Source organism: Triturus cristatus, chromosome 1_2 (genome assembly GCF_964204655.1).
Source record: "Triturus cristatus chromosome 1_2, aTriCri1.1, whole genome shotgun sequence".
Taxonomy (NCBI): Eukaryota; Metazoa; Chordata; class Amphibia; order Caudata; family Salamandridae; genus Triturus; species Triturus cristatus.
The window spans coordinates 277,134,698-277,153,261 of record NC_140580.1 but is presented as its reverse complement, the minus strand read 5'-3'; the positions used below and the strand labels follow the sequence as shown (position 1 = coordinate 277,153,261).

Below are 18,564 nucleotides of genomic sequence, written 5' to 3'. Positions count from 1 at the left end.
AGTGCATGTCCTGAGCAGATGGAAGAAAATTTGTACTTTATAGCTCAGAGGCCCCTTCTTCTCCTCGCCAACAGGCAGCAGGGGATTCTGGTTGGCATGGTCCCCCAGGTCCAACAGTACAGAAAATCTCCAGGCAGTGTGTTTTCAAGTCACCTGTTCACTTGATGTGCCTTATGCCCATTCCGGACAGTCACCTTCTCACACTTGATGGCTATACTACTATCCCTCTGAAACATGTGAGACCTACACTGAAAGGAACACAAGAGGGAATGGTACACTGTGCGACAATAGGGAGGGTGGCAGGAGAGGCAGGTTGTTATAAGAGTCATGGATAGAGGTTGGGGAGAGGACCTGATATATATGAAGGACGCCAGAGAAAGGAGAACATGTAGTGATCGAGGAATGAGGATCTTCCAACATATTGTCAAAGAGAAGGCAGAAGAACTAACATGTAGGTTGAGAAGTTAGAATAGAAATTGCTTGGTGAGAAAAGTAGGTAGCAACGATAGTCAAGAAGTGAGAGCCACTGAATACAAACGTTGCTAAAAGGCAGCTCACCAGCGGATTTCTTTTTTTGTTTCACAAAGATCAAAAATGTTGCTCTCTGTTCACTTTGTAGAGCTCAGATGTCTGGGACATGTAATTGCTGCTAAGGAAAACAATGATTTGCATCTAAATGGTAACTGAATTATTCACTTAGACAAGGAGGCAAAGAATGGTTTAAACAGGAGTAGTGGATGAAAGTTATGTTTGTGTGTGGGTTGAAGGATTCTTGAAGATAAGTGCATTCGTGAAAAAGAGCAGATTAAGAACTGGTCTTATGTAGAGATGCAAGAGCTCCCAAAAGTGCTGGCCCAGCACTTTGTTTTACCTGAATCCTTCTTTCATTAAATTCGACTTTGACATGATGAGGTTCCTTTGTATGTCTGCAAGGTCTGATGCTCTAACCATTGACGGTAGATCTGTAAGGATCTTGTGAGTGTTGCAATGCGAAACCCTCCTGCAAAATATGCGTAGTGTCTTTTTTCAAGGCTCTGCAATGGGACAGGTGGACACAATGTTAGCGGTCAATTAATGGGGCATAGTTCTTGGTGCTGAATAAAGTTATCACAGGCACAGATGATTTGTGCTCCGGAAAAAGGCTGAAGAATAGATGTTTGCTTTTATGGGTTAATTAGCCTATTGCTACCTCAACAGAAGTATTGTTGTCTGCTCTGATGTTTGCTACTTGCAACATCTTTTGTGAGTGAGTGGAAACCTAATGCTGTTTTTGAGTTGATGCTCAATTGATTGCCTTATTTTTAATTTGCTCTAATTTTCCAATATATTATGACACTTTCAACTGCCCACTCCAGTGTATATCGAATTCATATGATAATGTATGCAGAATACTTTTTTAAAATTTCTTTTTATTGGCATTTAGTGCATCCATACAACATAAGGGAACAGCCTCAACCAGATTAAAACAGGCAGATAACTGAGAGGGGGAGGAAGGACGGGGAGAAGAGGAGGGAGGAGAGAGACGGGAAACATAGCTGACATGTCAAGTAATCACAATAGCATTATAACAGAGTACATATCCTGAACATTGCTGTAGCAGTAGCATTGCATCGGTCAGAATTAATACAGATTGAGGGATCCGTTGAAGTATATGACCGAAGGAGGTGCGCCTCGCAGGGAAACTTAGCATGGATGAGAAGCATGCAGTGCAGCGTTTTTCCTTCTCCCTCATAAAAGTCCACCCCCCCCAAGGTGTCCATAATTTGCACTGTCAGTTGAATGTGTCAGCCGAGAGGAGTTGGCCCAATGGCTAGGGCGGTAGTCCTCGAATCTGGGGAACTGGGTTCGAGTCACGGCAACGACACTGAACATCCTGTGATTCTGGGCAATTCGCTTAATCTAACAAAAAAATGAATGCGTCCTCATGTAACGGAACTAATGCTATGTAAAGTGCTCTGATACCAGATTCGGGTCAAGTTCGCGCTATATAAAACTTCGTAAAATAAAAATACATGTGTTTGAGGTGCAGGGGAATCCTGGAGCCTCAATATGTTAAGAGTGGCTCCCAGATCGCTTTGTGTCGGGCTGTCGGGGGCATAAATTCCAAATAGGTGGCCAATTGTTCCTGACAGAATGTTGCATCTTGCAACCAGGAAGTGACCCTAGGTACAGACCTCCACCCTCTGTGCTTGGCAAGTTGGCGCTTGGCCAATAATAGGGGCATGGCAGTTAGGCGTTGGTGCGCCACTGGCAGATCTTTAAGGTAACCTAGCAAACTAAACATTGGCAGCTGCGGTATGGGGTGGCCGGTAATCTGTTGGACAATAGCATGTAATTCATGCTAATAGATTATTATTGTAAACTCGAAATGGCGGGGGATGATAACAGCTTCCTGTTAGCACTCTTGCTTGCGAGGTCAGCTGTTACTCATCGTAATCCGTCTGTCCCTTGCCGCCGCGTAGAACCACGAGTTTACAAATTTAATAAACCCGGTTCCTCTCCAAGAGTGAGGGGCTCCACTTAAGGTGATATCCCTTTCTTCCTCTGGATTTAGAGGAGGAAGGTTTAGTACCCAGGGATTACAGTGGTGAGAGTCCTGAGGGAAGCCTGGGTATTAGTTTTGCTGGCTGAAACATGCCGACACCTATGCAGAGTAGAGAGTTTGGAATCTCATTATAAGTTCCCCAACCAACCATCCACGTTTTTGTTTTAACTCTGGACAGGGTACCTAATATAAAAATTAAGAAAAGGATTCCCTGATACTGGTTTTACATCACTTCATATCACTTTCTTTGAACCATTATCTCACCTGTGATCTCACACTTCACATTTTGTGTTGTATTGTCTTCCCCTCCTATTGCTCCACCTCCAGCGTTTGGCTGACGCGGAGATGTGTTAGCAGCCCTATGATGAAGCATGGAACAGCTTGCTGTGTGTGAGGGCAGTTTTATAAAGTTGGTGCATTCCCATACACTTATCTACCTTCACCTAGCTTCATTATCCCTCTTCTTTTTGTGAGATTTATTCTAGGGCATCCCCAATCTAAATGTAACAAGCATTTCTAATGCAAACGGTCTCACCATTGGGACCTTATATGTATTTAGCTATGCAGCACATTAGCCAGGGTGCTGAAACATCTACTGTTCTTTAACATGGAGGGAAAGTAAGCACCAAACTGCGTGACACGCCAGGTATGGGAACACATGGAGGGAAAAATTGCCTTTCAGAGGGAAATGGTATAGTCCAAAGCTCTGTTTTTAATATAAAAGCAGGGCCTTCGATTGGGCATATAATTTGAAAAAAATATTATTATTGTCTACGGGTGCGTTTGGAAGACAATTTCTATGGACTGGAATCTAGAGAATGCTAAAGTGATTCTGGTATTTTACTGAACTATGCTGGTCGTTTTCTATCAAGAACGTTAAATTGAGGCAGTGCCAGAAAAAGAAAAAAAAGAAAGTCCCTCAGCAGAAAGCAATTCTGGTATTGTACTGACCTCTGCTGGTCGTTTTCTATCAAGACAGTTAAATAGAGGCAGTTGAACAGAAAAAAAAAGTCCCTAAGCGGAAGCAGACAAGTCCTAGGGCTGATCTCCAGAGCCCACCAAGTACATATACACATATAAGTTTATACTAAAGTATATACAAGAGGTCTTAAATGCTCAACCTAAAAACAAAGCCTGAGGTGTGGAGCATCTCTCGCACCGTGCCTTCTCCCTCAGACCCATGTGATGTAGCTGTATAGGTGTGCGATATAACCGATAGAGGAACTTTAAATGTATGAGACGTAGTCTTTAATTTGGTGAGATAGCAGCGGTTTGCTCACAGCAATAAGCCCATTGCTCAGTAGATAGAGGTGGGTCCCTGTCCAGTGCCCATTGAGCGTGGGCTGGTGGGGTGCGTATTGGCGCCTTGTCTTGCATAACCGTGTAGAGGCGTGTGACTAGCTTGCAGTGTGAGTCATTCGTCAGCATGTGTTCTAATGCATGTAGCATATGTGAAGATTCCGGGAACGTATGTAGAATACTATGTAGAGTACCTCAGGCTCAATGTACACTTTCAACATTCAGGTAATTTTTACATTTGAATTTATGACTAGAATTTATTAATAAAATGCATACCAAGGGAATTAAATACAAATGCATCTTCATGGAAAGAGTAAAAGGAAATATCATTTATGCTTTCTAAATGGAAAGCCGATATGGTGGGCTCTCGGAAGAGCTTCAGCCCTACCCTCTCCAGTGTTTACAGGGTAGCTTGGCATGCAAATTTCATAGGTTGAGTCGGTAACTGTTGACAGTTCATGTGGTGGGAATACCGTCTCATATAATCCTCCATCAGTGCTGACGCCATCCTCTAGCGTCTCATAAATATCTGGAACTCGGTTTCTTTTGTCATCAATCCTGTTATGAGTTTCTGGATATTCGTAGTAGTCAATATGTAGATCATGGCAGTTCACACTCTGAAACACAAACATTACTGTTAAACATTTTCATACCATCGCCACACACACATTTAAGTTGAAATCATGCACCTAAAATGCACTATTGCATTGCCAGTATTCACATGGAAAAATAATGATCTAGTGCTGGACTTGCTGAGAACCGTGGGCCCGATTCACAAAAGTAATCTGAGACAAAATCCTAACTTTACGACTTTTGGTATTCACAAAACGCGTTTAGGAGTAATAAAGTTAGGATATTGTCTTAAGTTTTGGTCTGAAGACGAAATCCTAACTTAAGTTTAACTGTGCGTTTCTGTGAAGTTTAAATATGTTTTATATATAGATAGGCCAAGGTGTATCAAAGAATGAGTGGGTGCATGAGTGTGTGAATGGATGATTTAGTAGGTGCGTGATTGTCTGTATAAGTGAGTGATTAAACATGTCTTGCTGAATGCATGAGTTAGTGACTAAACTGTGTGAATGTCTGTATCAGTCTGTCAGTTGGTGTGTAAGCGGCTGCATGGGTTGGTGAGTAGCTACATGAGTGTCTATATGGGTTATTGATTTGTTGTCTGAGTATCTGTATGGGTGCCTGAGTGTCTGTGTTGGTGGGTGGGGGGTGTGACTCTGTGCATAGATGTGTGAGTGGATGATTCACTGAGTGTATGGGCCCAAGAGTGCATCTGTGATGGAGTGTATGGGTGGGTGAGTGTGTGTATGGGTGTGTTGCTAAATTAATGGATGTCTCAGTAGTATATGTGTGAGTAACTACATATGTAAAAGGCAGTATATGTCAGTGTTGGAGTATATAAATGACTATATGTGAGAGCGAGTGATTGTGAGAGTGGCTGTATGCATGAGTGTGTGCTTGTATCAGTGATTGTATAAGAGAGTAAGTATGTGTTAGTATCTTTATGAATAAGTGAGGTGGTGTGTGTATAACTGTATAGGTGAGTAAATAGGTGATGTTTTTCATGACTGACTAGGTGTGTGTGTAACTCTATGAATGAGTGACGGTGTGTGAGTGTTTGTATAGGTGTATGAGTGCAAATGATAGTGCTGTATTGATGAGTGATTGCATGTATGAGTGACTGAGTGGATGTGTATGTAGACCTAGGAATCAGTGAGTGGGAATTTAGTAACGGGTATTGGTGTGTCTATGGTTTCGAAGATGTTAGTCTGTATTTTAGACTGGGTGTATCAAAGGTTATGTTAGGGTATGAGGAGGTGTATCAGATTATCACATGGATGTTGTCATCAGTGATGTCATTTGAGATGTCATCAGTGATGTCACTGATCATGTCAAGAATGATGTAATGTGTGATGTCATCAGCAGTGCATTGCGGCGGCACAAGTTATAGTTAGCTGAACTAACTATAACAGCCAAAATTCTCTGGTTTTGTATGAGTGAAATGTCCAACTAACTGTAGCGTCCCTGAAACCTGTGGTTTTTTCAGTGAATTTCTATGGTTTTTTAAATGCTCATTTCTAACTATACCGTCCCTGAAACCTATGGTTTTTTCATTGAATTTCTAAGGTTTTTTAAATGCTAATTTCTAACTATACCTACAGATGTATGACATGTGCAGAAAGAGGAAGAAAGGCGCAGAAAGAAGCAAGAGATATGCAGAAAGAACCAACAGAGGTGCAGAAAGAGGCCTTGTTGCAAGTCATCCTGTGTGTCAGGACTCCAAAAGATGGCTTAACAGTAGCGGGCACAGTGTTGGGCGGAGGTCATGGACCAGGAGAAAGAGTACGGGCCAGAGGCAATGGCTGGACCAGGTTGAATCGGAAAAGGAGTCTAAAGATGGACGCCGCCTTCTAATCATCGCGGCGGTCTAGTGTATTTCTTCCCCACAGGTGCTCAGAGGCAGTTAGAGGCGCGCGCGCTGGAACAAACGCGCACTTCACCAGAGAATTCACGACGTACGCAGGGTTAATCTATCTCTCCACAGAATTAGTGTAGAGAATATTTCGTCGGGCTTTCGTCCGGTTTTCGTTCGCTACCTCCGTCAGAAGTAGTTAGGAAAGAAAACAGTTAGAGTTCATACAGAGTATATTGCCAACAAGGAGAAGTTTGCTGAAGCGACAGTTGGTGGCGCCTCTTCCAAGTGATAAACCAAGGCTGGTGTAAGAAACTCGTCGAAGAATATCCTGGGCTGAAAAGAAGTTATAAGCTAAGTGATCTATAGAATTGATAGAAGATGTCAAGACATATGTGAATATTGTAAATAATATAGACTTGGATAGAACGAACAGAAAGATAAGAAATACGTCAAAATTCCTGCAAGAAAAGGGAAGAACGTTAAGGCATATCTGAGAGGGAAATACGGTGCAGCTAGAAAGGTCTTAGACTACAACTAGCAAGGAAGTCAGTAACATTTATGAAGAGTATCTACAGAAAATAAGTACACACACTCAAGTAAGTAGATATACTAATTAAGAGAATAGGAGAGCGTAAGGGTAAATAAGGAAATACTTACATTGAGTGGTATCTTGTTGACAGGTGAACTCCAGAGTGTTATTTTCAAGAGAAAGAAAAGAAATATAGAGGAGAGGCACAGTGCCAGAAACGAAGGGTAGGTTAATATCATAGGAGCAGAATAAATTGGGACACAGTACATGTAGGATAAATGTATAACTTGATGCTTGATTTCTAGATTCTCTCAGTTGACACGCAGTCTGCGGATAGAACTAAGAAGCAGACGTAAGAGAGAGAAGACCGTTTCAGGACCAGTCTCTTCTTGTTTATTGTTTTATCCACTCCCCTTTCCCCCCCCGGGGGTAGATTTGAGGGTCTAGATATTTAACTGGCCCGCAGAAATATCCTTGAAGGGGAGTTGGGAATCAGCATCTCTGTTCCTGTGCAAGACATCAGAAAGAAGAATCTTGTGGCCTTGACAGAGTGAAGTGCCCACGTTTTTTTAACTTGCACCTGAGCAGAGATGGCTGAAGGAATAAATTTACAAACCTTAGGAGTAGTGTTAGAAACAATATAGAAGGAGTTGGTGGCAGTAAGAGAGGAAAATCAGAATCTTAGACAGGAGGTGGTCAATTCAAGAAAGGAAACAGCAGAACTAGATCAAACATTGAGACAACCACTTAGTACAGGACGAGAAACTTTAGACCCTCCTATTGAAGGCCCAAGTAGGATAGCAACACAAGTAATTCATTCTCTGTCCCCGGTTATACCATTAGCCCCCCCAGAGCGATTTAGTGGAGACCCACAAAAGGCGCAGATATTCATCACACAGTGTTCACTACACTTCATGTGTCGCCCTTCAATTTTCCCAGATGCGCAGTCAAGAGTGGCCTTCGTGCTGTCGTACTTAAGTGGAGATGCGGCGTCCTGGTCTATGCCCTTGGTTTCCCGGGATGATCCCCTGCTGCATAATTACGAAACTTTCAAACAAGAATTTCTTCGGATCTTTGACAGACGAAGAATCTCTCAAGTGGTTGATAATGAATTACTAGACTTAAGGCAAGGAAACCGAGATCTAGTGGCATATTTAGCACAGTTTAATAAGCTGGTTGTGGAGACTGACTGGCCGGAGAGTAAAAGAGCTGCAGTCTTTTACAGAGGTTTGAAGGATGAAATCAAAGATGTGTTGGCGCAAATTCCGAATCGACCCACCGAAATTTCAGAGCTGGTAGACCTGGTTTTAGAAATAGACTTCCGTCAAGGAGAGAGAAAGGGAGAAAAGAGAAGAGACTTTAAAACAATGACCCCACGGTTTGACAGGGCTCGGTCAGAAGGTATCAAGATTGCGGACGGACAAATGGTTTCGGAACCAATGCAAATAGGAACAATAAGGGGTCCGTTGACCAAGGAAGAAAAGGAAAAGAGAAGAACAGGCAATTTATGCATGTACTGCGGCTCCAGTGGACACTTCGTTAGGGGGTGTCCGAAGAAACCAAAGACTCCCTTCAAGCCGAAGGAAAACTTGCAGCACCACCTGTAGCGGAAGTTGGACCGGTGGATGCTAATGAAAAATCAACTCCGACAGAACATCAAGTAGCGAATACCCTGCAATCATCTGCCCCACACTTGATCTTATCTATGGTGATTAAGTTCCGGCAAGTAACCTTGACTGAGGTTTCGGTAATGATAGATTCCGGAGCCACCGGAAACTTCTGTGACTTAAAATTTGCGGCCAAGGTAGGGTTACGAGCAATATTAAAATCTAGGGGCGAACCCGTCCGGGCTGTGGACGGAACGAATCTCTCCTCCGGACCCATAGTGAGCCATACAGAGCAAGTGCAGCTAATTTCCAGCGACGGACACCAAGAAGTGATTCAGTTCAATTTAATTGACGCACCCCAGTTTCAACTTATCTTAGGCCTACCCTGGCTTACAGAGCACAACCCAACAATCAATTGGAGCTCCAGGACAATAGTAATGGACTCGGAATACTGCAAGAAGAATTGTTTTGAGACAAAAGAAAAAACCAATGGGAGTAATCCAGCTCATTCCTTATGTATGACTGCAGCGTCTGTTTGCGTGATTAATTCCCAAGAAATTCCACCAGAGTATCGAGATTTTGAGGATGTGTTCAACGAAACGGAAGCAGAGCAATTGCCACCTCATCGGGTGTATGATTGTAAGATAGACCTGGAACCAGGCTCTAATCTACCTTGCAGTCGAGTTTATGCTTTAACAGAAAAAGAACATTGTCATTTAAAAGAATACTTAGATAAATATCTGGCAAATGGTTTCATCAGGCCATCGCAATCTCCTGTGTCTTCGCCTTTATTTTTCGTGCCAAAGAAGGAAGGAGATTTGAGAACTTGTATTGATTATCGCGCGATAAACAGGATCACCAAGAAAAATAGGTACCCCCTTCCACTCATTTCCGTCCTATTGGATCAGGTAAAAGGAGCACAGATATATACCAAACTCGACCTTAGAGGAGCTTACCATCTGGTCCGTATGCGTGAAGGAGATGAGTGGAAGACGGCATTTAGAACGAGATTTGGATTATTTGAATACCAAGTCATGCCGTATGGGCTCTGCAACGCTCCGGCTGCTTTTCAACATTTTATAAATGACATCCTCCATGAAAACATTGATCAGTGTGCAATTGTGTACATTGATGATATTCTGATTTACTCATCCGACAAGAGTAAGCATCGAGGGGAAGTGAGAGGAGTTCTACAGAAGCTCCGAGAAAACAAGCTGTTTGTGAAACTAGAAAAATGTGTGTTCAACGTTTCCCAGGTGGAGTTTTTGGGCTTTGTCCTCTCACCAACCGGAATAAATATGGACGAACGGAAAATCAAGGCAGTGGTCGATTGGAAATCTCCCGAAAGTGTTAAGGAAGTTCAGAGCTTCATAGGGTTCGCAAATTTCTACAGAAGGTTTATAAGTGAATACTCACGGAAGATACTTCCTCTTACAAAACTACTCTGGAAGGGAGTTCACTTTGATTGGACAGAAGAAACTGAAGAGGCCTTTAAATCCCTGAAGAAAGACTTCACCACAGCACCAATACTTTTACATGCTGATCCTTCAGAACCATTCTATGTTGAAACAGATGCTTCCGATTTAGCAGTCGGGGGAGTGCTATCCCAACGACACAAGGAAACTGGCCAGTTGCATCCGGTTGCTTACAGATCAAGAAAATTGACGTCAGCAGAAGTGAATTGCACTATAACGGAGAAGGAGTTATTGGCCATTAAAGACGCCTTTAAGGAGTGGCGACACTACCTCATGGGAGCCAGGCATCTAGTGACAGTTTTTACGGATCACCGAAATTTAAAATTTCTGAAATCAGCTAAGACACTAACTCCAAGACAACTTCGATGGTCATTGTACTTTGCCGATTATGACTTTGTAATCACCTACCGACCTGGGGCTCAGAACGGGAAGGCTGATGCCTTATCCAGACTAGGAACCAATAACCAAAAGAGCAACACAGAAAATCAAACTATAATTCCAAGTACCAGAATCATTGGCGCCATCACTTCGATTGACCTGAAGGAACAAATAACCGAAATCATGAGTCCAGAAGAAATGCAAGGATGGGTTGAAGAGGGCGCTGGAAGAGAGATCCAACATCAATTGCCGTATTTTAAAGGAGCCTTGTATTTGCCTACCAAAGAGTTACAAAACCAGGCGCTGTACGAGTGTTACGATGCTCCTTTAGCGGGGCATAAAGGAGAAGCGAAGACTGAAGAATTAGTTAAAAGACTTTATTGGTGGCCTCAGATGACCAGGGATGTGGAAAAGTACGCAAAGACCTGCGAAATCTGCGCTCAGGGAAAATCTGAACGGCAAGCCCCTAAGGGGTTTTTACAACCCTTGCCTACACCATCTTTTCCATGGCACACAGTTACATTAGACCTCATTGTAGATTTGCCTCTTAGTCAAGGTTTCAACACCATCCTAGTGGTGGTGGACACATTTACTAAGAGGACACATTTCACGGCTCTAAAAGGGGTTCCCACAGCTAAACAACTTGCTAGACATTTCAGTACACAGATTGTGAAAATTCATGGCATCCCGAGGGTAGTTATTACAGATAGGGGTGCACAATTCGTATCTCATTTTTGGAAGGCTTTTCTGAAAGGGTTGGGAATCGAAGCTAGGTATTCAACCAGTTATCACCCAGAGACAGATGGCCAAACAGAAAGGGTGAACCAAGAACTAGAGCAGTACCTAAGATTGTTCCTGTTAAAACAAGAAGGAGAGTGGGCAGATTATTTATGGGCAGCTGAGTTTGCACACAACAATGCCAGGAATGTCTCTACAGGCTATTCTCCATTTTACCTGAATTATGGCCGACATCCAAATTTCACTATAGGGCAGACTGATATTCAAGTTCCAGCTGTAGAAGACCTAGTATCACACTTAAAACAAGTCCACCAGACGGTCATACAAAATTTAGAACAGGCTAAGAAAAAATATAAGACCTATGCAGATAAAAAGAGACGTGAGGGCCCTCCCTTAGAGGCAGGTGATTGTGTTTGGTTAAGTACAAAGAACCTACGGTTAAAAGGTAACAGAAAATTTCAACCTAGATTTATAGGGCCTTATCGGATAGAAGAAAAGATGTCTCACGTTACCTATCGGTTAAAACTGCCCACCAAATTGAAGGTTCATCCAGTTTTTCATGTGTCCTTGTTGAAAAAGGCTCCACTGGAACTGCGAAAAAATTTGCCTCCGAAACCCATTCCATTAGAATCTGGAGTAGAATTTGAAGTCAAGGAGATTTTAGATTCAAAAGAGGTAAAAGACAAACTGTACTATTTAGTTGACTGGAAGGGCTATGGGCCAGAGGAGCGATCTTGGGAATTGGAGTCAGATATCCATGCTCCAAGATTAGTTAAATCCTTTCATCAAAGATTTCCTACAAAGCCACGATTGGGAGGACCTCCTTTGTTGGGGGGTACTGTCAGGACTCCAAAAGATGGCTTAACAGTAGCGGGCACAGTGTTGGGCGGAGGTCATGGACCAGGATAAAGAGTACGGGCCAGAGGCAATGGCTGGACCAGGTTCAATCGGAAAAGGAGTCTAAAGATGGCCGCCGCCTTCTAATCATCGCGGCGGTCTAGTTTATTTCTTCCCCACAGGTGCTCAGAGGCAGTTTGAGGCGCGCGCGCTGGAACAAACGCGCACTTCACCAGAGAATTCACGAAGTACGCAGGGTTAATCTATCTCTCCACAGAATTATTGTAGAGAATATTTTGTCGGGCTTTCGTCCGGTTTTCGTTCGCTACCTCCGTCGGAAGTAGTTAGGAAAGAAAACAGTTAGAGTTCATACCGAGTATATTGCCAACAAGGAGAAGTTTGCTGAAGCGACAGTTGGTGGCGCCTCTTCCAAGTGATAAACCAAGGCTGGTGTAAGAAACTCGTCGAAGAATATCCTGGGCTGAAAAGAAGTTATAAGCTAAGTGATCTATAGAATTGATAGAAGATGTCAAGACATATGTGAATATTGTAAATAATATAGACTTGGATAGAACGAACAGAAAGATAAGAAATACGTCAAAATTCCTGCAAGAAAAGGGAAGAACGTTAAGGCATATCTGAGAGGGAAATACGGTGCAGCTAGAAAGGTCTTAGACTACAACTAGCAAGGAAGTCAGTAACATTTATGAAGAGTATCTACAGAAAATAAGAACACACACTCAAGTAAGTAGATATACTACTTAAGAGAATAGGAGAGCGTAAGGGTAAATAAGGAAATACTTACATTCGGTGGTATCTTGTTGACAGGTGAACTCCAGAGTGTTATTTTCAAGAGAAAGAAAAGAAATATAGAGGAGAGGCACAGTGCCAGAAACGAAGGGTAGGTTAATATCATAGGAGCAGAATAAATTGGGACACAGTACATGTAGGATAAATGTATAACTTGATGCTTGATTTCTAGATTCTCTCAGTTGACACGCAGTCTGTGTATAGAACTAAGAAGCAGACGTAAGAGAGAGAAGACCGTTTCAGGACCAGTCTCTTCTTGTTTATTGTTTTATCCACTCCCCTTTCCCCCCCGGGGGTAGATTTGAGCGTCTAGATATTTAACTGGCCCGCAGAAATATCCTTGAAGGGGAGTTGGGAATCAGCATCTCTGTTCCTGTGCAAGACATCAGAAAGAAGAATCTTGTGGCCTTGACACTGTGCCCCCAACTTTTTGCTGACGGGCACTGGTGGTAACTGACTTTAACTAATCGGGCCTAGAGCCAGTGCTATACTAAAAGACACTTAGAATACAGTGAAAACACCTACATACACTAGGGAACGCTATGCGTTGGGGTACCCCTGTGATTGGCATGACCTCCTCTGTAAGGCCCTAGTACATAATGGAGCAGGGGGATTAAAACTACATCTAAGTCAGAGGTGCAGAAAGATGCTTCTTTAAGTAGTAGTCACGTTTGCAGTGTGGTAGAGAAAGAGTGCTGGACCTCTGACCAGCGCTCAGGAATTCCACAGCGTAGGACTTACATGAGGTACCAGGAGGGCTTCTTGGCCCCCAAAGTCCCTCAGGAGTAAAATGAACTTCATCCCCCATCCCGTAGTCTGCCATGAGGCACAAGCTGCCCCCTTCCCCATTGCCAATTTGGGCCCTGGAGACTGCCACCTCCCAAGGGTGAAGTAAATTCATGAAAGGTGGAGGGAATCCCACAGCCCTCCTCCCGGGCCATATTCGACCCAGGAAATACCACCTCCCTGGAGCGTGGCCAAATTTAAACTGGGAGGAGGAACATGCAGCTTTCCTCCAGGGCTGTTTTCAGCCCCAGAACCCCCACCTCCCTAGGGTAGGCCCTAGAAGAACCAAGGAGAGGGGGCCGCATACCCCCCTCCTGGAGCCATTAATGGCCCTGGGGACTGCCACTCCCCAAGGCAGGAGTCCTACATCCGAGGATGCGCACTCCCAGGACATAGCTGTTTGCTCTTACTTGGCGGGAGCTTTGATAGCTCCTGCCAAGTGAGAGCCGCCAGTAAGATCACTCCCGGCGGGAGCAGGGAAACTGCTCCCGCCTGCTGGGAGCAGACTTTTCATCTTTCTTCCTGCTGGCTGTTAAGTGGGCAGGAAAACAGATGAAAAATTTGATCCCACACACAGAAAGCAGCATTTTATGCTGCTCCGTATGTGTGGGAGCAATGCCGGTATGCCGCTGACCGCGCCTTCTACTTGCCCGGCTAAGAGCAGGTACTGCAGAGATAGGGGCTCTAACCAGCAGGAGCTATAGCTGCCATGGTTAGAAATGGGCGAACAAACAACCCGCGCAAAGCTTTGAAAATGTTTGCAATGTGCATCATGCAGCACACATCACATAAAATATGATATGATTTATAACATACCCAAAGAGTGCATTGCTTTAACATGTGGAAACTGATATTAATACTGCACATATGGCATGGCACTGAGAGGTACTTGTTCAAAGTGCTCGTTTGTAAACATTTCTTAAACAGTGCGAAGAGCCCTTGCAGCCAGATGTTCAGGACAGGAGGAGAGAATGTGGCATTAGGCCAGAGCTGCCGACTATGGAGCTGGGAAACGGGGTTTGAGTCTCGGCACTGACACAACATCCTGTGATCTTGGGCATATCGCGTAATATTCTTGTTCCTACAAAAACAAATAGGCCCCTGTGTAAAGTAAATGGAGTTCATGTAAAACGATCTAATAATACATTCAGGTGGTGTTTGCGCTATATAAAACTGCATTAAAAAAAGGAGATGCAGCCAGTAACAGGGTTTATAAAATACTCAAAGAGTGTATTTCTTTAACATGTGTAAACTTTGATATTAATACCCCACATTACGGCATGACACTAAGAGGTACTTGTTCAAAGAGCCCTTGCAGGTGGAGGTTCAGGACAGGAGGAGAGGACCTGGTGTTACAGCCAGAGCTGCCAGTTATGGAGCTTGGAAACTGGGCTCGAGTTTCGGCATCAGCACAACATCCTGTGATCTAGGGCAAACCACTTAATCTTCTTGTTCCAACAAAAATGAATGTGTCCTTGTGTAAATGAACTGTCTCTCATGTAAAGCACTCTTTCGGCATCAGCACAACATCCTGTGATCTTGGGAAAATCCCCCATCCTCCCTGTTCCTACAAAACGAGTGTGTCCTTAGGTAAAGTAACTGGCGCCCACGTAAAGTGCTCTAATGATGCATTCAGTTGGCGTTGGCGCTATATAAAATGATTTGGTAAAGAAGGGGACCCCTACAATGAACAATAAGACTTGCTAGCTGAAGGGAAATATTACAATTCGGGTAAAGGTAACGGCTAAATGCAAGTTGAACACTTATATACAGCATGCCAGGCCACACATTTCTGTATCTTATTCGTCTAGAGACACAGTGAAATACATTCAAATGGGCATATACATATGACAGAGACCGTCAATATATATTTTATATCACAAAATATTTTTATTCAAGGTATTTTATTGATGACAATACTATTTCTACGTGCATCAAATATATAAATATATGTACATTTGTTTATATTGTTAATCTCAATTCTATAAGGATCATATACATGATTATATGCCAATAAAGGGACAAATACATACAAACTTATATATGACAGAAATTGTAGAAAACAATATAATACAACAAAATTAAAATGCACAAAAGATTGATAGGTTATGGAACAGTTCAAAGGCTGGCTGTAGATGAAATCTACGCGTGTTTCGGCGTGTGTGCCTTTGTCAGGAAAACCCATCTCAACTTTTTCTTCAACAAAATTAACAATGAACAACGTGTAAATATATATGCGTATAACTGGGCCTGAAACGGAAGCTTATTATTAATTAAGCGCAGATCATGCTTCTAGAATAGATCTTCAGTGCTGACGGTTCTAAAGGAATTACATGCACATGTGTTTTATATATATATATATATTCACTTAAAAAACCATAGGTTTCACACATGTTATAGTTAGCTTGGCATTTCCCTCGTAAAAAACCAATGAAATTCCCCCGTTATAGTTAGTGCAGGCAACTATAACTCACGCGACCGCAATCCTCTGCTGATGACGTCAGATATTACATCACTGTATTTAGACACTTATTTACCCATGTCTTCTTCCATTCATCTTTAGCTATACATATATTACATTTTTTTTTTTTTCAGAATGACACATATGTCATCAGTGATGTAATATCTGACGTCATCAGCAGAGGATTGCGGTCACGTGAGTTATAGTTGCCTGCACTAACTATAACGGGGGAATTTCATTGGTTTTTTACGAGGGAAATGCCCAGCTAACTATAACATGTGTGAAACCTATGGTTTTTTAAGTGAATTTGCAAGGTTTTTTAAATGCTAATTCCTAACTATAACGTGTGTGAAACCTATGTTTTTTTCAGTGAATTTGTACGGTTTTTTAAATGCTAAGTTATGTATTTATTAATATATTTTTTTAAACAAAACTTTTTCACGGCGCGCGCACGTTGCGCTTCGCTCGCCGCAAAGCAACTTTACGCAGTGTGCACCCGGTGCACTTCGCTCGCCGCAAAGCAACTTTACAAAGTACGTGCCGTGCACGCACGGAGCGCTTCGCCACCAAGGGCCAAATACATTTTTTTTTCCGATAAATCGCGGAGTGCGCGCACGCTGCGCGAACTTCGCAGTATCTTTTCCATTTTGGGTGATGCGCGCAGGGTGCGCGCACTCGGCGATTTTTCGAAAAAAAAATAAATTGTTTTTTGGCCCTTGGGGGTCCTTCGGGAAACCCTGACCACGGCTAGGGGGTCAGGAACTGTCCACCTTGCCCCCTTTTCACGTTCTCCACATTTGTTTTTCACCCCCTCAGAGTGCGAGAGACAAAATGGCGGCCGACACTTCCTGGTTTCGACCGATTCGAATGTTTACTAAGATCTAACAACCAATCAGAATTGCGCTCGCGCACGGCAAGGTACAGATATATATATTGATTTAAATGCTATTTTCTCTGGAAATACTGAACAGATTTACACCAAACCTGCAAAAGGCACTTCATGGACCTTATGGCTACCTCTCTGCCAAATTTCACGTAATTCTGTTCAGCCGTTCGGGCTGTAGCTGCGACTAAAGTCCCTATGGAAAAATCCATGGGGAAAACGCGTTTTGGGACCCCCCTTTTTCTCGGCCCCCACTTGATGAATCACCCCGAGACTTTTTAGGGTAGGAGTAGGAGCGGAGCGGAGCGCCCCATTAGTTTTGAAAATTTCGCGAGGATTCGTCAATCGGCGCCAAAGTTATTCAAAATACAATTTTGAGATTTCCTATGGAAACTCGGTCCTAACTATAACTATCTACTGGCGACCGCCAGTAGATAATATATATTCACTGAAAAAACCAGAGGTTTCACACACGTTATAGTTAGGAATTAGCATTGAAAAACCCTTGCAAATTCACTTAAAAAACCATAGGTTTCACACATGTTATAGTTAGCTGTACATTTCACTTGTAAAAAACCAATGAAATTCCACGTTATAGTTAGATCAGGTAACTATGACTTGCGCGCCCACAATGCACTGCTGATGACGTCACATATTACATCACTCATGACATGGTCAGTGAAATCACTCATGACATCAATGATGACATCTGAAATGACACATTGTGGATTGCGGTCGCGCAAGTTATAGTTACCTGATCTAACTATAACGTGGAATTTCATTGGTTTTTTACGAGTGAAATGTACAGCTAACTATAACATGTGTGAAACCTATGGTTTTTTAAGTGAATTTGCAAGGTTTTTTAAATGCTAATTCCTAACTATAACGTGTGTGAAACCTCTGGTTTTTTTCAGTGAATTTCAAAGGTTTTTTAAATTGCTAAGTTATGTATGTATTATTATTTTTTTTATATATTTATTTTACAATAAACTACGTATTAAAATTTTTTTAAAAATGTATTTTATTTTTTGGGGGGTTTTTCACCATGCGCGTACGGTGCGCGCACCCCCACGATTTAAAAAAAAAAAAATTAAAATGTTTTTTCTGCCTTCGGGGTCCTTCAGGGGCCCCCTGACAAAGGCTAGGGGGTCAGGAACTCTCTACCCTGCCCCCTTTTCACGTTCGCCACCTTCCTTTTTCACTCTCGCACTGAAAACAAACAAAATGGCGGCCGACACTTCCTGATTTCGACCGATTCGAACGTTGACTAACATGTAACCACCAATCAGAATTACGCTCACGCACGTTAGGGTGCTCGTACGGTGCTCGCAAGGTGCGCGCACGGTGCGCGGCTATAGATATGTATGTGCTTTTAACTGCAATTTTCTCAGGAACTACTGAACAGATTGACCCCATATATGCAAATGGCACATCCCTGAGCTGAGGACTACCTCTCTGCCAAATTTCAAGTAATTCTGTTCAGCAGTTCGGGCTGTACCTTGGACTAAAGGTCCCTATGGAAAATTGCATGGGGAAATCGCGTTTTGGGACCCCCCTTTTTTCTCAGCCCCCGCTTGACGAACCCCCCCGAGACTTTCAGGGTAGGAGCGGAGCGCCCCACCTATTTTGAAAATTGCGCGAGGATTCGTCAACCGGCGCCAAAGTTATTCCAAATAGAATGTTGCGGATTTCCTATGGAAACATGGTCCTAACTATAACTATCTACTGGCGACCGCCAGTAGATAATATATGTACAAGGATATACCGATGAGGCTAGAATTAAAGTAGTGT

At 42.9% G+C, this 18,564-nt stretch overlaps 1 protein-coding gene across 2 annotated transcripts in view; it reads right to left on the bottom strand.

Moving 5' to 3' along the window:
• Positions 1–1,389: 1,389 nt before the first annotated feature.
• Positions 1,390–18,564, bottom strand: part of LOC146867156 (uncharacterized) — a 514,074-nt gene continuing 496,899 nt past the window's right edge. For both annotated transcript variants that reach the window (XM_085603679.1, XM_085603682.1), the window contains one exon: positions 1,390–4,461. In XM_085603679.1, coding sequence (XP_085459805.1) covers positions 4,171–4,461 — 291 coding nt within the window. In that variant the 3' untranslated portion in view covers positions 1,390–4,170. The remainder of the gene's footprint in view (positions 4,462–18,564) is intronic.